General features: G+C 38.9%; 1 protein-coding gene across 1 annotated transcript in view; it reads right to left on the reverse strand.

Moving 5' to 3' along the window:
* The window catches only part of SLCO5A1 (solute carrier organic anion transporter family member 5A1), a 72,066-nt gene that overhangs the window by 10,906 nt on the left and 35,806 nt on the right, over positions 1-25,354 (reverse strand). The window contains exons 3-6 of the mRNA XM_033061200.1: positions 21,879-22,099; positions 14,953-15,117; positions 11,438-11,636; positions 3,474-3,633 (exon numbers count right to left, since the gene is read on the reverse strand). Coding sequence (XP_032917091.1) covers positions 3,474-3,633; positions 11,438-11,636; positions 14,953-15,117; positions 21,879-22,099 — 745 coding nt within the window. The remainder of the gene's footprint in view (positions 1-3,473; positions 3,634-11,437; positions 11,637-14,952; positions 15,118-21,878; positions 22,100-25,354) is intronic.

Below are 25,354 nucleotides of genomic sequence, written 5' to 3' on the forward strand. Positions count from 1 at the left end.
CTGAGGATCTTGTGCCTTGAGCATCATTACCTCAAGCACAAGTAAAAAGTAATTTTAAAACTGGCAGAACTCCCTGTGATGACACTGCCTTTCCATTGCTTTATTTAGTCTGAGTTTTAAAAAAATCTGAAATATATTTGGGAAATATTGACAAAATAATTCAATCCCTTCTGACATGGAGGCTGGATAAAAAGACTGTTTCTATAGTACTACAAAATATGTGAGGAAACGTTCCTCAATGACAATGCCATATTCTGAAATTCAGCAAGCTGCTGACTTTCATATTCAGGCAGTGTCTTCTGCCATGTTAATGGAAGGCTACCCAGATCTGGCCAAAGAGCAACTAGCTGCACTTCATCCTTGAAGGTCAGCACCTTCCACCTGGATGTGGGCATAGATCTGGGCAGAAGCAAAACCAGAGAATAAAGGGAAAGCAGAGACTAAAACAGTGAGACTGGAGGACTCACTGAGAGTTTCCTGAATGGACAAAGAGAATGAAATTAAGAAAAACAGACTGAATTAAGAAGTAGCATTTCACAGGCAAATGGGACTGTAAATTGAACATGGGGAGGAAGAGTTAGAACAGAAATAGCCTTCTTTCACATTATGCTACTTCTGTTTTCATTTAATGCATGGCAAAGGTGTGCAGCAGATCAGAATATTCCAGTGCTACAGAACAAACTGGCCATATGTGATGTTACAGGAAGGAGCTTTCTGTTTCAATTTTTTCATTCATCAAACCTTTGGCCACACAGGCAGAGAAGTTATAAAATCATCTTAAGATAGTGAATATAAGCACTTAGACATCAAGACACATCCAAATCATGACTGTTTGTCAATTTTAATGTATACCTTTATATGCATTCATGCCATCATGAGGCCTTGCACTTTTTTCCCCATGGGATTTAGCTGAACGTCTTAATATTGTATATCTTTATCTAGTATTTTACCTCCCATTTTCAAAATGTGAGCATCAGGTATTTTTTCCCTCAGACTAAGAATATTCCACTACAAAGATGGAAGGACCCATATTTCATTTGGATTTTCTGTAACACTCACTATTATAGCTTAACTCTTTCAAAAAGGAGTCATTTATCTTCAAAACAGTTAACAAGTATTGATGTTATCTCCATTTTGTAGTAAAGTAACTGAAATGGATCAAAGATTTCACAAACATGGGTGATTAATTTGAGACAACTGGAAACCTTTTTTTCAGAACTATACCAAACTAAATATATTCTAAATGTAACTTTTCATGCCTTCAAATACGGATTTAGGCAGTCCATCCACAAGTGGTACTTCTGGTTGTTGCTCATGTTCATCATCCAGAACATGAAGAATACAACACTGATGACCAGTGGGGAGTTCTGTTTAAGTGACTTGCCCAACATTGCTTAGAAACAAAGCCTAAGACTGATTCTGGTTTCTCAAGGCAGCACTCCACTCTAACATCACATGAGTACCTGATTTCTTTCTACCAGTACCTCAACCTAAATTCCTTATTGCTTCCAAATGCAAATGCCAAATAGGAATCCTACAGAAATTCGACCTCTTTACTACACGGTCTTGGTTCATCACTAGCAAAGCTAAGTCTGTTTATTTAATGAGACAAACATAGCATGTCAGAAATACTTAAGACTATAGGAATAGATATATGTATAAATATATATATATATATATATAAAACAGGTATGAACTGTATACTGGTATCCTTTCCTCGTACTTCAAACTTTTAAATGGTTAATTTTGAAAACACTCTGTATTATAAACTTAAATCCAAATATTATATGTTAGCAACATTTTGTGTGTTACACAGCAGTACTAACTTATATTTGTCATTTTTAAAAGTACCATAAAAAAGGATTATTTAATTTTAAAAAAAGCCTTTTCCAAGCAATGTCAGTCCTATTCTATTCATCATTAGCTACTGAGTTAAAACTTCAGGCCATGAAGCATCTTTTCTTAAATCATAAGATGTAATAGCATGTTTCAAAATCCGTAGTGAAGAGCACACACTCTCAGAGTATTTCCCTACTAAATAAATTAATTGTGCCAGTTCAGTATCAGGTGAAATGCAACAAAGATCAAGTCTGTCTCAATCCAGCAAAGCACAAATTAGATTATATAGACACTGAAATTTAACCACAGGCTCACACTGCAGGATTTTCCAATTGGTCAAAACAATTTTCTCTAGAAACCAGCAAGATAATCTAAAGAGGGAAAAAAAAATTAAGGAAAATGAATCTGTTCTCAGTGGCATCTATGTATGAACACGCTTTTTCAGACCATTCAGGTGACCTAAGAAAACACAGTGTTGGACCTAATATCCTCCTGCTCCACAGGCTGGCTCACAGGCAACTGATACTTTCTAAGTAAGTCTTCAAGAAGCACACTCAAGCCCTAAGAAAATCAATGTTTACATTACTTTTTGTCTTTCTTAATTATCTTTTTTTAAAGGACAGATCTGTAACAGAAGAATTTCAGAGTTCATTTTTTAAGGAAACTAATATGACCATAACACTCTGTTGATACTTAAGTCAGATTCTACTTTTCAACTGTCTTCTTGTGCCCAGTCCTGGAAACTGCCAAATTTCCATGGTTTGGTTTTACCAGCAGGATGTCCTTCTCAAGTTCAGCATGACTAGAACTCTGGGTTGTAAAAAGTAATGTATTTCCAAGAAAGAAAGTGGATTATTAACATCTTTTCAGTTCTGGTTACTTGAGCTTGATGACAACCTTCATTTAGCCTGGAAGAGGTTTAGAAAAAGATCATGGGACAGCAAACTGTTTTACAAGAGCAGAATACATGGGCAGTCTTTACCTAGCCAGGCAAACCACAGACCTATCAGTGCACCAGTGCAGGTTCAAGAGCTACTTATCCAAAATTATGAGGCTGACACAAACACCAGTGACTTGAAACAAATCCTGATTAAATTTAAACACGAGTTTAAAACACTTCCAGCTACCTGAAGGAGTCAAATTCTTCTTTCAATTCAAAGAGTTACAAAAAAACCCAAACTGCTCCAAAATGTAAGACTGAGCTTGAAGAAAAAACAGTTTGACATGGCTGCCTATGTTGGCAGAAAGCTGAGTTATATGACACTGACTCAAGGTACCCTCTCCAAGCCCCGCAGGAACAGCAGGCATGCAGATCTTTGGGGTCTGTATAGGAAACACCAGCCCCCACAATCCCATGGCCTTTGCACTCACTCAGCTGGGGAATTCACTAAGTACAAATGAACCTGTGCCTCAAATTGGTACATAACTAAAGGAAGTGGGTTGGGACCATGCAGTAACAGCATTGCCAGTCTTTTAAATCATGGAAAGGCTCAGAGATGCATGAGTCACCTGCAGAGAACTTCTCTGAAGCTCAGAGTAGGCATGCTTGAGCCAGGAACAGAGAAGTCTTCAATCTGCACTGGTCCCAAGGGGCTACTCAGGGGTTGTGTGTGGATGGTGGGTGAAGCACTTACCCCCGTGCTGTGGTTTCCACTATTGATGCAGCCAGCTAGGCAAGGGTTAAAATACGTTATTCCATCTGATCCACAGACAGGCTCGTACTCATGAATCTTACATCCACAGTTAACATTACAGCTTCCAGTCAGATTCCTGTGGGCCATGGCAAGAGTGGGACTGAAGAAAGGAAAAAGAACATGCTAGTAGAGCACACACAGATATCCACATTCTCCTGTACAGACAGAGCAAACATCCTACTCATTAACTCTGGAACTGAGAGGTGATTATTAGACAAACACTGCGTTAACTCTAGGTTATGTATATGACTTAAACAATAAAGATGAACACCCAAGTCATCATCCTTGCCGTCAACTAAAAACACAATAAAAGAAATAATACCAGAGTTTAAAATTTATATAATATTTGGCTAGGTAATAGGTATATTTTAACCCTGGGTTATTTTTTTTTCCTCTATAAAGTAAGACACCGCTATTTTATATGTCTATTTTAAAATGCAGTAATTTCTTGTTGATTACTAATGAAAGACTCAATGAAAAGATGTAAGGATTCTGTGAACTAATGTGAACTAATAGGCACCTTTTCCCACATACCAACAGCTGTTCAGAAAACAATGCTTTGTTTCAACAATTACTTATACAAATATGTAGTATCTACAGGAAGTTCTCTAGATCTGGAAGACTGCTGTGCTTTTACTAAATGTCTGTAAATCAATCACCACTCTGATTCCCTAGACCATTACCCAAAATGTATCCAAAGCCCAAATCCCTTATGGATTTGGACATATTTCAAATGCTTCTTTCCCATCCTTGAGTCAAGGCAGCTTAAACACCTGCACCTACACGGCTCTTTAAAACCACACAGATCTATATTCGGTCTTTGAGAGCTCTGGCCAAAATGCAAACAAGCTTACTTCACTTCAGTAGTCCTTGAGAACTGTCTGATGATTATACTGAGGATGATTAATGTCTGAGAATTATACTGGAATGCACAACCACTCCACACCGAGCACTACAGTGTAATGCTGAATTAAGTGTTCTGTCTTGTTTGTCCTGCTCTCAGTACCGCTCAATGGCCACTGCTGTTTAAAACTACCTCAAGTACCTCTGCTCTGAGCCGATCAATAGATATCCAGGGAATTTCAGCACCTCCTCAGCCAGGCAGGAGCTGAACGGAATCTGGATTGGGTTTGTGGCTGCATCCTCAAGATACTGTACACACGCACACAGACTGCCATGGCTGCAGAGCCTCACAAGGGTTGCTGGTGGTTTCATGTCTGTCTGAAGACAAACAACTAGCAGCAGACTTAGTGCATCCCAGCTACCCCAGGGATCACAAGGAATGTTCTTCTGCTCCCATCTTCTACCCCTGACTAGACCAAAGGCTTGGCTCAGGAGCCATTTCGCACACAGTGACCGTCACCCATGCTGTGTGTCACCTCACCTGCTGTCGTTAGTGACACTCAGCAGCATGACTGCTGCTCAGAGCATTCCACTTGACAATTTTCTTGTATTTATTACACCACTATTTGCTTTTGCTGAAATGCTTGTGTTCCCAGCTGTGCACTTTTAAAGACAATTAAATATTACTAAGTAGTTCAAATATTTATTGACTGTCTACTGATCACACAAATCAGATTCACAAATTTAGCTCTTGGAACTATTTTACACTTTATGGTTTAGTTGGATGCTAACCAAAGCATCTGAGTGTTTTGTTTCTGCTCCATAAACAAACAAGGTGCACTTTTAGAAACAAGTTTCAGCTTGAGCAGGAAGTTAAATATCCAGGACTGGTAGTGGTTCTGTCACCTTCTCATCTATCAGCTGAAATTTGTCATATTATACCCTGCTGGATTTCAATCAGCAGTATGCAGCAACACATCATATAGCAACGGGCAGGCTTTTCTAGTAATCTCTCAACATAAATTTTTCTCCAAGTGGAAAAAAAATCCCAAATCATCAAAACATTCTTCAGAACGTACAAATCTCCACAGCACAGTGACAAAAGCTTTTCACACCAACAGAAGAGGCAGCATTTTTGGAGTTTTACGAAATCCTGGTCAGCCTGCTGAGCTGGATGTCCCAGATACCTGAACACTCAGTGTAAGGAGAGACTCCACAACCTGTCTGGGAGACCCTTGTACCGTGTTCCTGTTGACTACAGGGCTTTGCCACACTGCACAGGACCAGGTCCAGGGACAGCCCAGACTGCCGGTAAAGGCACAGCTCAGGTTCCACTCTCCAACCTCTCTCACCCTGCAGCACAAATTCTTCTGATCTTTTATCTCTCCACCACCTAAAACCCTTCTCAGGAACAGATGGGTAGACTTGTTCCACAGGCAGGAGAACCCATTCCCTGTCTCGCTCTATTTACATGGCCAACTCCCTTCAGCTGCACTGCTGAACATTACCATGACGCAGAGGTTAGGCAATCAGCTTAAAAAAAAAGTGAATGAAATCAGGCATGCAAGAAATGAGAAGCATGAAATTGGAAACTGAACTGAGACCACTCTGTAATGTAATCTCAGGGGCATTTTTTTGTTTGTCCTGGAAGATGACTTAAGTTTACAGATACACAAAGCAAATATGCTCAAATTAATAACAAGTTACTGCAAGCTCTTCTCTCCAGCTTTCACCACCTTTTGTCCTCAGCATAACACTGTCAGGCTTATTTGGGGAATTTCTTTTTGCTGCTTAGAGCAAATACTTTGCACACAGAGAGGTTTGGGTTTTTTCATCCTTTCAAGAACATGTAATACACAAAATCATCTACTAACTGCATTTCCAAAAGTTCGTTAGACACTTTTAAGACGCTCATGCTTTCATCTTCATTATCTCTTCACCCTTCACTCACTGTTCACTCCTCTTCCAGTGGTGGGAAACAAACGAAGGATGAAGGAGTTTCAGATGCTGGGGATGTGAAATCTCTACTAACATGTGCCTGTGTAACCCCATTTTGATCATATGGGATCAACCGTACAGCACATACTACAACAGATTTCTTCAACACTTCTTTCAGGAAGGAATCATTTTTTCTTGAAGGTATGCATTTTTCTGGAAGTAAGTTGAACCAAAGGACTCTACTAATCCTGCCTTCTGGCACTGGAAGGGTGCCTACTTTCCACAAAGGAAAACAAAACATTTATCCCTGAATTACAGCACAGCACATCACAGATTTACCTGCATCAGCCATCAAGGGCAGGTTCTTAGGGAAATTTCACCAAAGCTAGTACGTCCTGCCCAGGAGTTGATCTGTGGGAAAAGCAGTCCAGTTTCAATGCAGCAGCTGACGTAGAAACATGGGATGTCTGAGAAAGAGCTGCTCTGCTTGTTTCAGCAGAGTTACTGCCAACTTGCAACACTGCTGCACCTGAGCTCCAAGGACACCAGTCAGGCATGAGCACACAAACAGTAACCAGCCCCAAATGACAGCACTTCCTGAACTACTCTTTCAATTACAAACAATGATACTGCTCTTTCCATTAATAAGATTCAACTGCAAGTTCACTAAACATGTGCTGGGACAAAACCCAGAACCCCATCTGATAGACTGCATTTGTTCACTTCTCAGGGAGACTGTTCCATGTCTCCATGACACAATGCTAGTAAAGCTGATAAAGAGAAGACCTTTATTAGATGTGACTAACAATATAAAGGACTTTAGTTTCTAACAGTTTTTCTAAATTATGTTTTTCTCTTCAACTATTACTTCAGGGAAGGTTTGTGGTATAAGAGTAAAGTGAGAAAAAGGAAAATATAAAATGAGATTTATTGCCTGAAATTTTTTGAGCTGTGACCTGTTATTTCACATACTCGGGCTTGGACTAAAACATCACTGTACTGGCAGTCAATGAACATATACTGGGGAAAACCTACAAGTTTACAATTTTAATGAAATGCAGTTTAAAAAAAAAGGAAACCAAACTATATTTTGGTAACATCTAAACAAATAATTGATTTTGCACATAGTTTTACTGATATCACTGTAGTAACCTACAGGACCGAGGAAATACCAAGGGAGGGAGGCAACCGCACCACATAGTTTCTGTAATCTTAATAGGGGGCTATATGATAAAAAGGATTATCTCAATTTGATAGCAGTGTTTTTGGTTTGGTATTGAAGGACATTCTGGATGGCAGAGATCTGCAGTCTCCTTGTTGGCAAGCAGCTGGTGTTGCAGCAATGATGCAATTTTTGTGTAGCTGTCAAACAAGGGACCCTCTCACTTTGTGTTAGCTGGATTCCTTCTTTGTTGTTATTGTTCTGATCCAATTAGTCACTGCTTTCAAGTTAAGGGAAATTACTGGTTGATTGAACTGAAATAGATACAAGAATAACAGAAACTCAAACTGGTGATACAAGTGGAAGAATATAAACATATTTTATGTGAAATACCTCAGGTAAGTCAACTGCATGCTTTAACTAAACTTTAATTGCACCAAAACAACACAAAGCAATTAAAAAGACTCTGTGTTGATTCATAACATATCAGAAATGTGAGAGGTGGAACTGAACTAATCCAGGAATCTGTCACTATGAGTAAGCTCACCATGGAGGGCTGTTTAGCTGCCTTATATGACAATATATGCAAGAGATAGCTCTGAAAAAAAATCAAAGCAGCTGATCTCTGCTATTTCCCTTCTGTTCAGTACTACTGAGGCCACACCTGCCATGCTGGGTTCAGTTCTGGGCTCCTCAGTAAAAGAGAGACATGGATATACCAGAGAGAGACCAGTGAAAAAGATGATGAAAGGACTGGAGCATCTCTCTTCTGAGGAAAAGCTGAGAGAGCTGAGACTGTTCAGCCTGGAAAAGGGGGATTTCATCAATGCCTATAAATATGTGAAGGGATGATGCAAAGAAGACAGAGCCAGGCTCTTTTCAGTGGTGCCCAGTGCCAGGAACAGAGGCAATGGGCACACACTGAAACACAGGAGGCTCCCTACAACCACCAGGAAACAGTATTCATTTTCACTGTGAAAGTGACTGGGTGGTGACACAGGTTGCCCAGAGAGGCTGTGGAGCTTCCCTCCTTAGAAATATTTAAAAGCCATCTGGACTTGTCCAGACCATTCACTCATTCAGGACTTCCTACCTGGATGCTGTTATAGTGCAAGAGAAGGGATGCCATGTTGTGGTTTGACGTAAGGCTCCTTACACTGCAATTCAAATATCAAACATGCTCTCAGAACAAGGCTGGGGCACGGAACAATAGGTTCTAAAATGCTGAGATATGTAATACAGAGGTGCCCTTGATCTTCCTGAGAACAGAAATGCTGATGACACGCCAACAACAGCAAAACTGCTCGTGCCCAACATAAAACAGCAGAAAATCCTTTCTAATATATTCTAATCTCTGCATGCCTCCAGGTCCCATCCAATTCCTTGCAGCTGGTACAGTTAGAAAAATACTGAGTTATGAAACATACTGAATTATGAAATGTCACTACCTACTTTTCTGAGTACTGGTATGCACACACTTCTACTTCTATGAAACCTAGATCATCCCTCTCCTTTGTAATGGTTTATGGCTCAGCCACCAAAAAAAAAAAAAAAAAAAAACTTTGTTTAAATGTATAAAAAACAAACAGTAGAAATGAACATACTTGTCCAGAAATTATCCTGTGGGGTATGTTTACACTGGCCAATGTATCTGAGTTCTCTGGGTTGCTGCCAGTGCAGGTAGGTGAGATATCAGACCTGGCATTGCCATATTAGGGTAGAGCATCATGCAATACTTTTATCCTAAATCAGGCAGCTCTACTGCTTTCCCTATCCAATCTTGCCCATTGAACTGGCTTTGACATCCCTATGCTGTGCTACAGTCCAAGAAGTGAATGAAGTATGTGTTTTATTAAACTCAAAATGAAAGCATGCTTTTTTTTATTCCATGGCCAACAACATTCTTTGATGGCTGAGTTACAGAGTTGCCTACTAAGTAAGCGATTTGAAGCTATCAAATGATTGATCATGAGGATTAAGAGAATGCTTCTCATGTCAGATATACAAGATTAATTTATGCGTAGTGCTGCCTTTTTACTGTCATTTTGATAATAAATGTGGACTTCATCTCTGTGTTAAAAAAATCTAGCTGAACCATGCTTTGTAACTTACCATGCTGGTAATTCTCAATTTCTGATGATATTACAGTTAATATGACTTTTATACTGATTTAAAAGTGTTTATATATATCAACAGTTGCTAAAATTTTGCCATTACTATTTCTCACCTCTTTTCTCAATAAGAACAATTAGATGAAGGTGGTAAGGAAGTAATGCTACTGCAGACTTGAACAACAGCAGTGAATTGATGCCTATTTCAATTGATGCTATGTATTTAATGCAAATGTTATTACTTAACAACTTACTAAAAAAAATTCAGATACTCTTACAATTCCAGCATGAAGTCTATGAGTTACATGACAATAGTACACCTTGTCTTCAGTTTAGAAATAGATTTAAACCAAATGGGACTTCTTCTCCAAACAGAAAGGTACAGGCTTCTCATTAGTCAGGCAGTGACATTCTGACTTGCCACACAGACCAACTAATTCCTATCTGAAATTTATGTTTTCATTCCTATTAATTTTCATTTCTTCATCTACACCCACAGGCTTTCACAAGCATTAACAGCAGGTGGACAATCAAAGCATTCCCTCTCCTCTCCTTCTTCCACACACTAAGCTCAAACAAGGATATACCACCATGCTACGTCCTTCTACTGACAGCCCCTAAGCAGTAAGCTTTAACTCTAGGTCTTAGGAATACAAAGAAGTAACATCATCACATCAGCTCTTGGCTTTCAGCTGCTGCTTTTCTTTGCTTTAGCACTAAGGTTTGACAGCAGTGTAGTAACACCCAGCAACAAGCAATGCAAAACATTCTCTGGGTAAACAGTGCCTATTTTCTTCCTCCCTTGCTTCCCATTTTACCTCTTTGTTTTTCACTTGCTATCCCTCTGCCCGACTGTATTTCTTCTCCATTTCATCCTCTCTTTTTCTGCTCCACACCCTACATTCTATTCAAAATATTAGGAGTTCTGAGCTGAGCCCCAAAAGCAAATATACAAATGAATCTGATACCCAGCACCTGGTCATAATTAAAAGGTAGACACGCCTCAGATGTAAAAGCAAAGGGAAAAAACATTGCTTAAGATAGGTTCACACTCTCCAAACACTTACTCCGTTCCTACATGAAGAAGGCAATTTTGAGGAAAACTCATGTACAAAGTAAGAAAGAAAATAAAAGCCTGTGATCAGGCTTCTATGGAATCCCTTTCCAGTGAAAATGTCTCAAGCTTTACCACACTGCCTTCCCTCCAAATACCCTTTTTCTTTTTTTATGCCCTTCCATGAATTTCTTAATGCCACAGCCTAAATTCCTCACTCCCAAGTCCTTCCTACATCCACACCTTCTTCCTCATTGTAGTCCTCTTCACTCTCTATAAAACTTTAGGGAATATGGTCTAGCTCCTGTCTTGATGATGATCAAGCAAGCCCTGGAGGGCATTCACACAACTAGAAAGGGGTTCAGAAACAGTGCACATCACTAATGTCAGTAGCACATGCCCAAGTGATTCCTCTCAAATAAGGAATGTAGACCTAAAATACTATTAAGGTGATAATTAAGAAACCCATTCAGAAATAACCTTCATAATCCACTTAGTTTTTTCCACAATTTTTATGAGCAGAAAACATTTTGAAACACTAAGTAAATTGTAAGTAATCAACAGAGGACACTATTCTTATTTTTCTGCATCACTGAAGGCCGTTCTAAAGCATTTTCTCACTCCTCAAAAAGGTGAGTTACTGCATAAACTGCAGTATAAACCAGACGTAAAAAACAAGGGCCACACACTAACAGCATGTCTTTATATCACAATACTATCAACATTTTTTACGTTTCTAGATCAGGCTTATTGAAAAAAGCTGCTTTTGCCAGAGATAATCATCCAAGATACTTACCCAGTTGTGTAAGGTATATTTATTCCCCCTAGATTAATGCTTTCACATCCAACAATAAAGAGTGTTGAAAAGCACAGCAGAGATACACCACTGCAGATCATAGCCAACTTTGCAGACTCTCTTGCACCAAGTTTCAGCTTTTTTATAATGTAGCCACCTAGGACAATACCAACACCAGCACTTGGGACAATAATCACACCTGCCAGGAAGAAGTTTGAACAACATTAAAACAGGACCTACAGAAATGGCATCAAACATAAATATTGGTTTAATTCCGTAATTAGATGACTGCAAATGCTGCAATAAGATCTCCATTGTCTGATTCTCTGCTAGCAAACTGAGTCAGACTTTTCAAACCTCTGGAGTGCTGTCAAAGAATTTATAAAAGGCTCCTTATCATATTAGCAGCAGCCAAAGCACTATAAGAGAACTATTGTACTTAGAAGCAGAAACATTGTTTTGTATTTATTTTAGAATGGGGAGAAGGGCTACAGTTTAACCACTGAAAATTTGAAGAAATCCAGATTTGGACACAAATCTTCCTCCTCCCATTCTCACGATTAATTCCAGTGAAGCACAAGCACTAACATCAAGTAGGACCTCAGAGCCCTGCCCACCTGGGACTGCACACCCAAGCCTGGCTGAAAATTCTGCCTTCTGTATACCTTACTCAAGCTGAATAGCACCTTCCCAGGCAACTAGCATCAGGAGAAGAGGAAATGGCCTCAGGCTGAGCCAGGGGAGGTTCAGACTGGACACTAGAATGAACTTCTTCACTGAAAGGGTGTTTAACCACTGGAACAGGCTGCCCAGGGAGGTGATGGAGTCACCATCCCTGGAGGTGCTCAAGAAATGACTAAGAGTGGCACTTGGTGCTACAGTTTATTGACATGGGGGTGTCTGGTCAAAGGTAGGACTTGATGATCTTGGAGGTCTTTTCCAACCTTGAGTCTATGATTCCACAATTCCTACCTCAGCATTTCATGTCTCCAGAGATAAGTAGAGTGTAAACCAATCAAACACAATTTAAAATATTAAGATAATAGAATTAGGGTAAGTTTAAGACAGAAAGATGTGCCTATGAAACCTCTGTTGCTCTGCTGCTGCAGTTTTAAGGTTCAGCAACATAGCACCAGGTTGTCCCCACTTGTTAGGTCCTGAGGTGGTAGCAAAGTCAGCAAATGTCTTGTACTTTTCTTCCCATCTTTTGTTTCTCACTGACATGTGAGGAGGTCTTCAATTAAAGGCTTTGCCAATAAAGATGCATTCCACATAAACATGGAATTTGAACTACTTGTGGCAGCTGCATCTACAGAGAAGCTACACTTGATGATCCAAATTGTTAGAGATGCTGCCTCTTAAAGAAGCCAGTAAGGCTATCACTTACAAATACCTTTAGGACTACTGCAAAGCATACTTATTCTCTGCTAATATGTCTAAAGGTGAAAGGGACATTATATTTATCAAAATGTTGAGACTGTGAAAGCAACAATAGAGGGGAAAACAGCTGGCACCTTAATTATCCTGCCACCACATTATAGAATAAAATGTCATTTCATGAGGAAGATTCTAAACAGTAAGTCTTCACAGAATAAAAACCAGTCCTTCTTCCAAGAGCAGAAATTAAATGTAGAAGCTGCACAAATTCAAAACATGAAATTTGTCACATAGTGTTTTTCGATGATGATAAACACCAGTGTTGCTTTAAAATTGAAAGAAATTAAGCCTTAATTAATTGCTGCTTAGAAGACAATAAAATTGCCAGTGAAATCTTTACATGAAGAGATTTGGGAAGCATATGTACTCAGCTGGCAATGTGCGTATTAAGCATAAATGTGTAATGTAAATAATATGTAAATTCTCCTTTTACTAACCAGAAAATTTGTGAACTTGGCATGTCTTTGACTTTATTAGTCCGTAGCAATCTAATACAGAATTTCCAAGTTTCCCTTCCCCAACCTCCCTACAAAAAATTATCTATAAAATTAATAACCGTTGATTTCAATGCTGAATTTAAAAGCTGGGATTGTAGAAGCAGCACTCACTTGTATTTGTTGCACATCCAGCCAGCCTGATATGTTTGGTTAATTATAATAGTCTTTATCAAGTAATTTATTACAGGGGAAACAACAGATGTTAATAGCATCACACTTTGGGCAAGGTTACACTAGTTTTACCTCTTTTAATGTACTGGTTGTTGAGTACTTTTTCTGGCAAGAATGCTTCTAGTTTATCTTGAGAATGAAGTAAGTTATGGTGTAGCCAACCCATCAAGACTCATTACAGTTAAACTCCTGTGTCTGTAGTTTCCCTAAGCTTCAGAGAGCATCAGAGCCCCTGAGTCAATGTTTCCTCCTTATATGCAGATTACACAGGGATTTCATGCCCTGAAGAAAATCTCATCCCAGAAACTCTCAAATAGAAAGCACCACATGGTGCTTCTCTGATTTTTCCCCTCCCCACTCTAGAAATTTGCATTTCTTCCAGCCACTGCAAGTGACAAGTTCTTAGAAAGTGAGTTCTGTGTACCTTCCTTCTTCCTTCTGCTACTTTTTATCCTTTTTTGACAGATGACCCTGGGCAGCTTTACTCCATACTTCACCTGTGTCCCCACAATTCACTCCACTCCATTACTCCTATGGCACAGTGTCTGGAAGTATGAGGGAACAAAGAACTAACCTGCCTAGCAATTAGCAGTTATTCTATATGAGAAGCACTATAAAGAATTTTAAAAGATTATTATAAAGAGAAATGCCTTCGATGCAGCTAGAAGAGAAGGAAACTCATCTATGTGACACAGGCCCCAATTCTGCACAATATTTTGGCCTCTTTTAGTAGCCAAGTTCTCATCTCCCTCTATCACAGAGCAGTGTGAAGCTTAAAAATTTGTGGTCTGTAGCTCTGTTGAAAGTTGGACATGGTTGTGCATTGGCATAGCAGGGAAGGTGCCACACATGCACGATAGGGGTCTCCTGAAATGACAGGTAGGAGAGAATTTGGGGAGTTCTGACTAGACTAGATGGTTCTCAATGTAAATAAGTAAATAAGGAGAAAACCACCACACTGGAGGAGAGAGATAACTCAAGGATGGGACAGATCAACTATTCACTGAGGGGAAAAAAAGATAAAAGATCAAAGAGGAAGCATAATTCACAGACAATAAGAACAGTTTTAAGAGACCATTTGAAGCACATAAATTGCAGTCACATCTATGGTTTTTCTAGCTTGCTTTTGTTGGTTTCTTCCCCCTTGCAAAACCATCAACAAATAAGCAAAACATCTGCCCAGGTCTATGCAGAAAAAAAGAAAATCCAGCCCTTTAACAATATACATGGGTTCACATTTTACTAAATACATACAACAAACATCAAAAATTAGTCTGAATATCTAAGCAAATGCAGAGAGCTGGATCCAGTCACCTGTTTGAACAAACACATTTTTGGTTCATTCCTAATTGACTCATTTCATTAGCCAAAGCCAACCTTGCAAGGTAACACTACGTGGCAATGCCTTACCAGTGTAGATGCTGGCATTGGAAGCTGGGATGCCAAACTGTGACTCGATGAACTTGGGAATGAAGGTAATAAAAGCTGTGACAATGGCACTCTCAGCTGTGTATGACAAACTCACAAAAAGGAATGTCATGTTGCTTAAGATCCTGACAGCTGCTCTTGGAAGCTCTATAAAATGACAAAAATGACAAACGAATGTTATAAACAATGAGTGAGAAACAAAAGCAAACTGAAACAGAACCAATTGATTTTCTTTGAGACAGACTGGCAATAATGGCTTGCTAGCAGCTGGTACATTTGCTAGATAGAAGGGAAAGAGCATACTTGGGATTGCAGCCCTTGCTCCCTGCTCTGACCCCACCTCACTGCCGCGCTCAGGGCCATGGTCTCACTTGGCACAAACACAACTGAGGTGTGTGTTAAAATAACACAGAACAGACAGGAAAACCTTAACAGAAAGAAAAACAGCAATAAAATGTAGGGATTTTGGAATTATCATGGTATCTTATTTTGAGATTTTCTGTGAGATAACACATATCACTTTGCTGAACTGACAGTACTGAGTTTTGCACTCCATAGGAGGAAAAAAGATCCTATACTCCCCCTGTTACTCTGCTTCAAGGGCCATGCTTGGAAAGCAGGGGTAATAATAACCTAACTTGAAAGGGGAAGCAAAATATTTTTAGTTAAACATTTTTCTACTGGAATTAAAAGCACTTACAATGATGCAGACAAAGCATAATGACAAGATTACATCAATGATATCAAGGAATCTCAACATACATTACATACAACTCAATATTCTCAGAAGGGATAAAGCAATCAATTAAAAATGAGAGTATGTCATTAACTTAAACTGAGAAAGTATTCATAGATGTTACAATTATTCTCAAATCAAATATCAAACCCCCGTTAAATTCAGCACTATAGTTAAATTAAACACTTACATACTTTTAATTAAGTCCTGCAGAGATGTCAAATTTATCCAGCACTTGAATTTTTTCGGATTAGATGCTGTGATTTTAAACAAGGCTTCTTTTCCTTGGGGCTTTTTTTACCCAAGATCAATTTTTTAAGTGTTATATCTAACCTACTACAGTTTAGATTTTTTCACTTGCTTTTCACTTGGTACAGAAATGGAGTAGTGCTTGAATCAAAGCCAGTTGAATTCAACAAGAGCATCCATTTGAAATATATGTTGAGCAAGAACAACTGAGTAAGAATTATATTGATGTTAATAGTTGCCAAGACAAAAATCTGTCTCGCTTTCTCCACTGACTCCAGTAGGTTATCTATATAAAAGCAAACAGAATTTCACTTGTCATGTCAAAACTTGTCAAGCTGCAAATTAGCACTTAAATTGTCTGACTGCATCTAGTCTTAGCTTATGCCAGTTGTCAAAATTTATACTGAATTCATTATGAGTACTGGGTTTATAATTTTAATGTAGTCAAATGCTCCCCTGCTACATCTATGAAAAAAACATGTTAAATGCTAAATACAAAATCTGGTGCAAATAACTAATGAATAAATCATATTAAGAACCACTCATATATTTGGATCTTAATGCTTTTTAGCACCTACAACTTTTTTTTTAAAAAAGGTGATGTTGTTTGCAATAGAAGCAACAGGAGCAAGGAGTTATGACCATGCTGATGCTGCTGTGAGAAAGGAGTCAGGAAGCAAAAAGAAGGATTGGTCCTGCTGGAAACTGAGCTCTTTAGTGGCAGCTGCTCACCTGGGTTGAAAATGTTGAAGAAAATAAGGTGTCATTACAAAGAGAAAGATAATTTTATTAGGATGATGAACTGAGTGTTCTTTGTAGAAATGAATTGGTAGTTCTTGGCCAAGAACTGAACTCAAGGATATTGCTAAATCAATTATTTTAAAGAGTCTGGTCCAGACATCATAATACCTGGTAAAGTTTGCCCTTCCTGGTAAAACTGAGCTACAGGAAAATGTCTGCTTCGGAATTTTCAGTCAACTGAAGAAATAATTTGTCAAAAAACTGCAGAGCTAATGAACATTTTGCTCTGGTGTTTGTATGTAGAGCTGTGCTTCTGTTGACTCCTACTTACATCTCATCTGAGCACTAAGGCTAAAGGTCATTATTCATTTCAAAACTAATTAGCATTTTGAAATGGGATTTCTACTGTTAAGTAGATAAAACTTAGTATCTTGGAATAAGCACAAGCTCTCTTACACCCATGTGAAGGGCTCTTCAGAGAACAGCTTTGCTGATTACTGCAAATTCTGGCATGAAATAGAGTTTCATTTCTGCATGCAGCACTAATACACACCACCTGGAGCACTTAAGAGTTGATCTTCATGGTTTATAAACAGCAATTGTCTAGCATACAAGAGAAAGTTGCTATATAGTAAGAAACTTGGAAATATAAACATTCAGAATTAGACTTTCCCTGATTTCCTCCCATGGTCACAATCAAACTCTGTCTGACAGTATCTGTACTACACTTGAATTTAAAATAAAAAAAGTACTATTAAGTAACTCATCTTTCAACCACAGTAACTGTAGTGAATGCTAAAAACTTTAAGGATATTTTACACCACATAATCATTCATGCTTTTAAAACATTTCTATGTCATACTACTTTTGTACGGCTAGCCATAAGCCTGTTTTGATTTCAAGGCCATTATTAAACCTATTAGGTTTGATCTTCAGGAAAGACATCTTCAAAAGTCATTGCAGGTTTTTGCAAATGTGCATCAGAAACAAACCTACAGAACTTGCAATTTCCCTCATTCTGTCATCTAAACTAATAAACCTGTATCAATTACACTCCTAAAACTAAAACCATCTTTTAGCATGGCTACAAACATGTTTATATTTCTGTGTAGTAACTCAAATTTTAACATCTCATTTTCTTTCTAATTTTTTTCCCCAATAACCTAGTACATAACTAAGAGTAAATTGAAACCTGCCTTGCTGGAGTGGTTTGCTAGTCTACTGGCAATTTTCTTCCTTTCATGATCTTTGTCAGTATTTGGAATTTATGGAAACTAGCAAAGCAACACTCAACTACATCAAAAATATCCTGCTTGCAACTAATTATTAATCTCTAGAATAGTATTTTGTCATTTTGTTATGTGAGTACACATCATTTAAACCTCATTCAACTCTCAGGACAGGCCTTAAACACCCAGCTGGTGGCTGGATCACTGAACAGCCCCTAACGTCCCATCAAGAGAGGAGGGGCTTAGAACCAGTTTAATATGAATATTACATATTTTAATTTGATTTAGAGCAGGTCCTCAAGGCTCCACAGCTAGGACTGCTCTTCACTGCACGGAGCTATGTCAGTCTTTTCTATTTTGAGCTCTTCAGGACAGCCTAAGAAAGGACAAGAGGGAAGTGCTCAAGGTCAGTGGCACTGCAGGATCTCCAGCCCAAGGTCTGCTGAACCCTCTGACATTCACAGAGCAAAGCAAGTGCCCCACACACAGCCCCTCTCTCCTCCTCCTCTTGTGATCCCTGTCAACTGATCTTCAGGTAGCACAGAAACTCCTTGGCAAAGCACTTCAGCGGGCTTATCCTGCAGCCACGAGCCCCTCAGGAGTTTCTTTCATCTCTGCTGATGCCCTGACAATCATTATTATCCTGTCTCAGTCCCTCACAGGAACTCACTGAGAAAGGCATACGACAGCTGGTAGATGTGAAAAGGCAGACAGGAATATTTTACCTTTAAGAAAGGGATGTACATAGGGACAAAACTAAAAAAACCCCAAAGGCTACAAAATACGTCATTAATTAGATTAATTATGTAATTCAGGTTAGATAAGTCTATTTTAAGTAATATATACATTTGCTTTCTTTACACTGCTCCTTTATTCAATTGCACAGTAAGTTTCATTATAGTGGTAAGTGAAAAGGACTGCAGATACAATTTCCATGGTACAAAACCCTAAGGGTATCTAGGTAATAAATGAATACAGTAGTTTTGTCTGCTCAGATTCGTGTAGTATATGCATGTATGGGATTGAACCATGGTTTCTTCATTATAAATCTCCTCTAGTTCATGTAATCTACACTACCTCTATTTTTCCCAATAAACTCCATCCAATTTTATTCCTCCTGTGACCTACTTACTCTTTTATTTAAATGCTTTTGATACCTGATTCAGAAGCATTCTTCAACTCACATTTTCTACTTGAAACAGAAGTAAGAGAAAACTGAATTCCAAGCCTTTGCAACTCGAAACATGTGAAAAAGCAAAATTGTACCTGTCTTTTTATCTGATTTCAGCTCTACCATGTGCCAAAATAAGGCTCAGGTCACTGAAGTTTGAGGCTACTTCTGGATGGAGCCAGTTTTATTTTACTTCTTCAGCTTGTACTGGCAGTCAGTGCAGAAAAAAAAGACTCTCATGACTTTTTAACAACTTTTCATTCACTTAGAGAGTTAATTAGGAAATCAGGACAAGTTACAACAAGACAAAAATAATTTTGCCAGGCTTTCCAGGTAAGATGACATCATATTGGAAGAAGAAAACAGCTATTTTCCTTAGCAAAGCTGCATAGATTTCAGAGATTTGATGACACTAACATGTGTCATGGCAGACTATGATGTCATTGATATTTATCAGTATAGAACAGAAGATATGACCTACTAAATCAACAGTCTCCTGGCTACTGCCTAAGTGGAGTTCCTGCCCACAGTGCTATAAAAAGATGAAGCTCTCAAAGTCAATGGAAAGCATAAAATGTTCACTGCATCTCAGAAGAAGCAATGCTAAATGACTTAGACACATATGATCCTTTTTTCCTCCCCATTATAAACAAAATTACCTCAGCTGAGACGCTTGAGGCATGAGCTTATTCCATAAAGCCCACTTAAACTGGAAAAATAATTAAATGATAGTGCATTCCTGCTGCAGGCCTTCTTTGCTAGGGTAACTGACACCAAATGGGAAAGCTATTATCAGCTTATAGCAAAATACTTTTTTCTGCTTATCAACTAGCTTGCTATCTTTTTGGCATATTTTGTTTCACTGGTGAAGTTTCTCCTCCAGAGAAAATTAAAAGTTTTGTATAGTAAAAGCTCTACTTTGGTAACTCCATTAACATATTAATATAGAATTTAATAGAATGTATGTTATACATCTAGACAGATACATACCAAAGAAACGCATGCCAAAATTAGACATTTAGAAGTTTTTAGTTCTGTAAAAAAGAAAGTCCTAGAAAACATTCTCCCAAGCAAATACCTGTCTTTTTCTGCTGTGTCTGTAGGGACAACATGGCCTGGAAGGTGAAATTATGCACCAGAACAGAGAACCAGCATCAGCAAACTCACCCAAACACAGCTCATCTGCATACCTGTATCTTCACCAGGCACACCTAAGGGTGAAGCAGTCCCACTGCTGTGACACTGCCTTCAATCATTGGGAAGGAGTCCAGCAAAGACTAGACTCTCCCAATCCCCTGTGTTACTGAGAAAATACTGACAGGAGAAACCCTGAACTACTGCCACTAATCAGAAGCCAGTAGGTTTGAAGGCAAACAAAACCCACAACTAATTGTACGTATTGAGGAGAAAATATTATGTATTGGGGCTCACAAATATGGAGAATAGTCTTCAAAGGAGGAAGGAACACACTTTTCTTGCTTCTCCATCACATTTTCAACCACTTTGCCAACAAAGTGGGAACGTGGCTGAAAGAACTGGTATTTGAGGTTCACTTTGCTTGCCTTGTACCTTAAGAAGCTGATTTGTAAGCTAATAAAAATTACACCAAGAAAGTTCTGCTTTCCTCTTTTTTCTTTACTTCTGCAGAAATTAACAGTAACTTTAGGTACCCTGAGAAAACCAGTGTAAATGTAAATCAATATGTAGGTGTGCAAACATAATTTAAAATTGCACTGGGTTTAGTCTAAAAACAGCTGGTTTTGCTAAGCCTTGTCTACTTAGGCTAAAGAGTGATCATAAATGTTTCATTAAAAGGTATGCCAATCATTATAGCCTGGCCTGATACCCAAGTAAAAAGTAACACTAATGCCTATTTCAACAAACACTTAAAAGTTTTGAGTTCAATTTATGTTTGATGGTACAACAGATATTTTATGGTTTCTTCCAGTCCCACTGCATGTATCAGGTTACAATGAAATGGCACAAGCAGCATTTGCATCTTAGAATCCAAGGACAACATGACAGCACTAACAACACAATGGCATTGAGGCACATTCACTCTTGCCCTATAGTACTCAATTTTACGATTCTGTCAAGTCTGTCTTGTCAATTTAAATTCTATATGCTTCACATTAATCAATTTGTAGCAACACTGCCTTCTTCCCCAGGCAATTTGTCAATGATTATTACTTACTGTTAGATTTTACAGTAATGGTTACCCCTTGAATAAAAATAAAAATCTCTTCTACTTGTCAATCTTTTGATCTCTTCACTTTTCGAAATTAGCACAGGTTTTATTTGTCTTAGCCTTCAGAAAATAATTTGCAGTACAGACAGGAAAGTAATATGAAACAAATAATCTTTCCCTATGAACCTACCCAAATGCATGAATGTAATTGAACCCACGTACCAGAATTCCTTCTACTTGTTTCACTTACACTGTAGAAAAGCACTTTACTCCATGAAGTAAGTTCAGCCTACAAAGCAAGTGTGACAGTTACAAACTCTAAGATGCACAAATACATGTAGTGGGGTCCTGGAACTATAGGAAATAGCCTACATGTTTGTTACAGGTACACAAACATCGACCATTCAAGAAAAATAATGTCTTTCAATCATTGTTGCACCTAGCCATTTTAGAGCATGAGCATCTATTAAAGTCTCAACAGCAAAATGTAATAGCAATATAGGACGTCAAAACCGCCTTCAATTACACTCATACAATCCTGGATGACCCTGCACACAAAATCTAAAGCATTTCTAAAATAAAAACAAACTTTACCTTTCACATTCTCTCCAAATCCCATAGAGGCAGAAACTGAACTGTCTGTTTCTGTTTTGCTACTTGTTTTCTCTTTCATCACATCATCATCACTTGAAACATCATCAGAATTCATCTTCTTTTTCTTTTTTTTATGTCGAGGAGGGAGCTTTTTCGGAAAGGTAAACATGGGAAATATCACAAGGAGCATAGCAATGGCACAAAGGAGAAATCCACTCCACCTAATGTCAGGAAAACAGGAATGGAAAGAAACCAAACACATTACAAGAAACAAAAAAATCTAAGTTACTGTTAGAGGCTGCACTGGTTGGAAAGACACATTTGGAAAATACTAAAAACTAGAGACTAAGAGTAAAGAATTGGAGTGGGGGAGAACCTTCACTGCACAAAATTCCTTTATCAGAAGATGTTTCTGTTGGCTTATTTACTGAAAGGTATTTATCCAGAACCCACCAAATTTTACTAAATATGGTCAGCTTAAAGTTATCCCAGATTTTCAGTTTTGGCAATTTTTCAATACCAAGTGCTGAGAATTAGATATTCACTTTGACTTAGCCTTTCACAGACAATTCCCAGTAAAGCAATATAGTATTTCTCTGGACAGCACAGAAAAAGCTCTCCATGTCACAAGAAAAAAAAATGTCCTGATAGATACATCAGGGCTAAATCAGTTCTGCTTACCTCTCACTGTCCAATTCTCCTCCCTTCACAACTGAAGAGTTTCCAAAGCCTGAATGTAAACAACAAATGTGCTACATTCATATCAAGGTTTATGCCTAAAACTCTGTTCTGTGACTGCAACCTGATATATCCTTCTCAAAAATTTCTTCTTCTCTCTGTCTTTTAAATATGAGATGTAAAAACAACCCTGAAATGATCCCTTGGCTCTAAGGGAATGGCCTGGGACATACAGAAGGAACAATGTGTGGGATACAGAACAGAGCTCTTCAGCTGCATACAGTTGTCTTCCCTGCAGCCAAAAAGTTTCATGGACTTCACTACAGCACCACAGATGGGCAAAAGGGTTGCACTAGAAAGTTCTGTAGTTAACCCGAATCAGTAGTCAGAATACTGATAGCAGAGTGTCAGATAACATCATTTCTCCTCTGAGTTCTAACAGTGAGAGACTAAGGGAAACATAACCTCACATAGCTGGTTCCATAAAGAAGGACAACCTCAGAATCCACCCACAAAGTTCTTCATACATACTGGAAGTGCAGTTTTCACTACAGACTCATCTCACTGTACCAGGTTTACATGGCAAGGTTTTGGTAGCATGGTGGGGACTGCAGGGGTGCTTCTGTGAGAAGGCATCATGAGCTGTCCTTGCTGGACAGAGACAGCTCCAGCCAGTTTTCAGACAGATCCACTACTACCCAGTGCTAAGCTTATCAGAATGCTTATGGCACCTTGGTGTTCACTTATTTACGACAGGGGAAAAAACACTGCACAGCAACTGTGTGAAGGGAGTGAGAAAATACAAAAAAAACAGCCCTGCAGACCCAAGGTGAGAGAAGGGGAGAAGGGGCTCCAAGTGCAGACATTCACCTCCAGTCCCAAGACAAGACTATGGTATTCCGCTCCAGACTGTGGGGAACCCACCCACGCTGGAGCAGGTTCAAGCAGGAATTGTGGTCTGTGGAGAAGAGCTCCCACAGGAGCAGGTTTTGATGCAGGACATGTCACCCATGGGGGATGCTGCATGCTGGAACCCTCTGTTCCTGGAGGACTGCACCCCATGGAAAGGACCTGTGCTGGACCAGCTAATAAAAGAATGTCTGAAGCAGATAAGGAGCAACAGAGAAAAGGTGATACAAACTGATCACAACCCCCTTTCCACAGACCATTGCATCACTCCAGTGCAGGATGAAGAAGATTCAGGAGTGAAGTTGGGCTTTGAGAGAAGGAAAGAGTGAGCAGGAGGTGATTGTAGGTTTCTTTTTAATTATTTTTATCCTACTCTGTTATTAATTGGTGATAAATTAATTTCCCTAAGTCAAGTCTGCTTGGCCTATGATAATAATTAGTTAGAGGGCTTCCCTGTCCTTCTCTTGATCTATGATCTTTCCATGGTATTTTCTCATTGTTCTGCTGAGGAAGGGGAGTGAGACAGCAGCTTGGTGGGCACCCAGCAGTCAGCCAAAGCCAACCCACTACACAAATCTATGCCAGTATTTGGAAGTTCCAGTGAAGTCAATCACATTACTGTAATATTCAAGCACAACAATGACAGGTTTTTCATTTCAAATCAAATTTCCAGAATCACGGTACATTGACCCTGACTGGATGCCCGGTGCCCACCAAAGCCATTCTTATCACTTCCCATCTCTCCCCTGTCAGGACAGGGGAGAGAAAATGTAATGAAAGGTTCCCACTAGCTGCAGGGGAATCTCTGCTCGGCACCTGGAGCACCTCTGCCTCCTCCTCCTCCTTCAATGACATTGGGGTCTGCAAAGCTGTTTCTACTGCACACTTATTCCACTCTGACTGCTGCTGGTGTTGAAAATTTCTTTCTGTTGCCTGCTTCATAAATATGTTAACCCAAAGGTGCTACCACCACCACTGATGGTCTCAACCTTGGCCAGCCTCCTCTTGGAGCCAGCTGACATTGACTCACTCAGGCAGAGGTGAAGCTTTCAGCAGCTTCTCACAGAAGCCACCCCTGCAGCCCTCCTGCTACCAAAACCCTGCCATCAAACCCAACACAAGAACAATTTTTACATATTTTTGTACTACCTTTACACTATTAATTATATATTTGTTCAATTTTAAAAACATTTTAAATTCTGAGTAGACAGGATTACTTGCACAAGAAAGAAAAAGCATTTGGCCTCATATTTGTATTCATATGCAATACTTTGTATGGTAAATATATACAGTCAAACAACAAATAAACAGACATGTGTAACACTATTTTTATTAGAAGCTTACAGGAAGCTTTTGCAAGGCAAATATAAGTGACTGAAAGTTTTGACTAATTTTGATATTATGTAAACAGAAAATCCTCTATTCATTCATTTTAGCTGATAACATACATGGATTAGAAAGCAGACTTTTAGGAGGATTAGTCAGCACTGTCAGACAGAATAAATCCCTAGACTGTATAAAAATGTAGCAACATCCCTTTCAGGATCTCAAAGACAGAAGCTGCAAAGGCAGTGATCAAAGAAACAATCTGTGGCAATAATACACAGAAATCTGCAACCACCCACTCAGGAGGAAACAGCAAAGGAGACAGGGCCTATAATGTAGCACAAGATGAAATTCAAATCCAAAGGGACCGTTATGACAGCATACCAAATGTTGGAGATGTCACAAATGCAGCACTGGATGCAATTATTACCATCTATACTTCACAACTTCCTGGAGAAATATCAAACAATTGGAAAACAGACAAAAGATGGTATCAAAAATAATAAGGACACCTACAGTGGGAAATTGAGAGGTCGGAATAGGAGCTATATTAATTTTAAAAG

The sequence above is a fragment of the Catharus ustulatus genome, chromosome 1, assembly GCF_009819885.2.
Source record: "Catharus ustulatus isolate bCatUst1 chromosome 1, bCatUst1.pri.v2, whole genome shotgun sequence".
NCBI classification, from domain to species: Eukaryota; Metazoa; Chordata; class Aves; order Passeriformes; family Turdidae; genus Catharus; species Catharus ustulatus.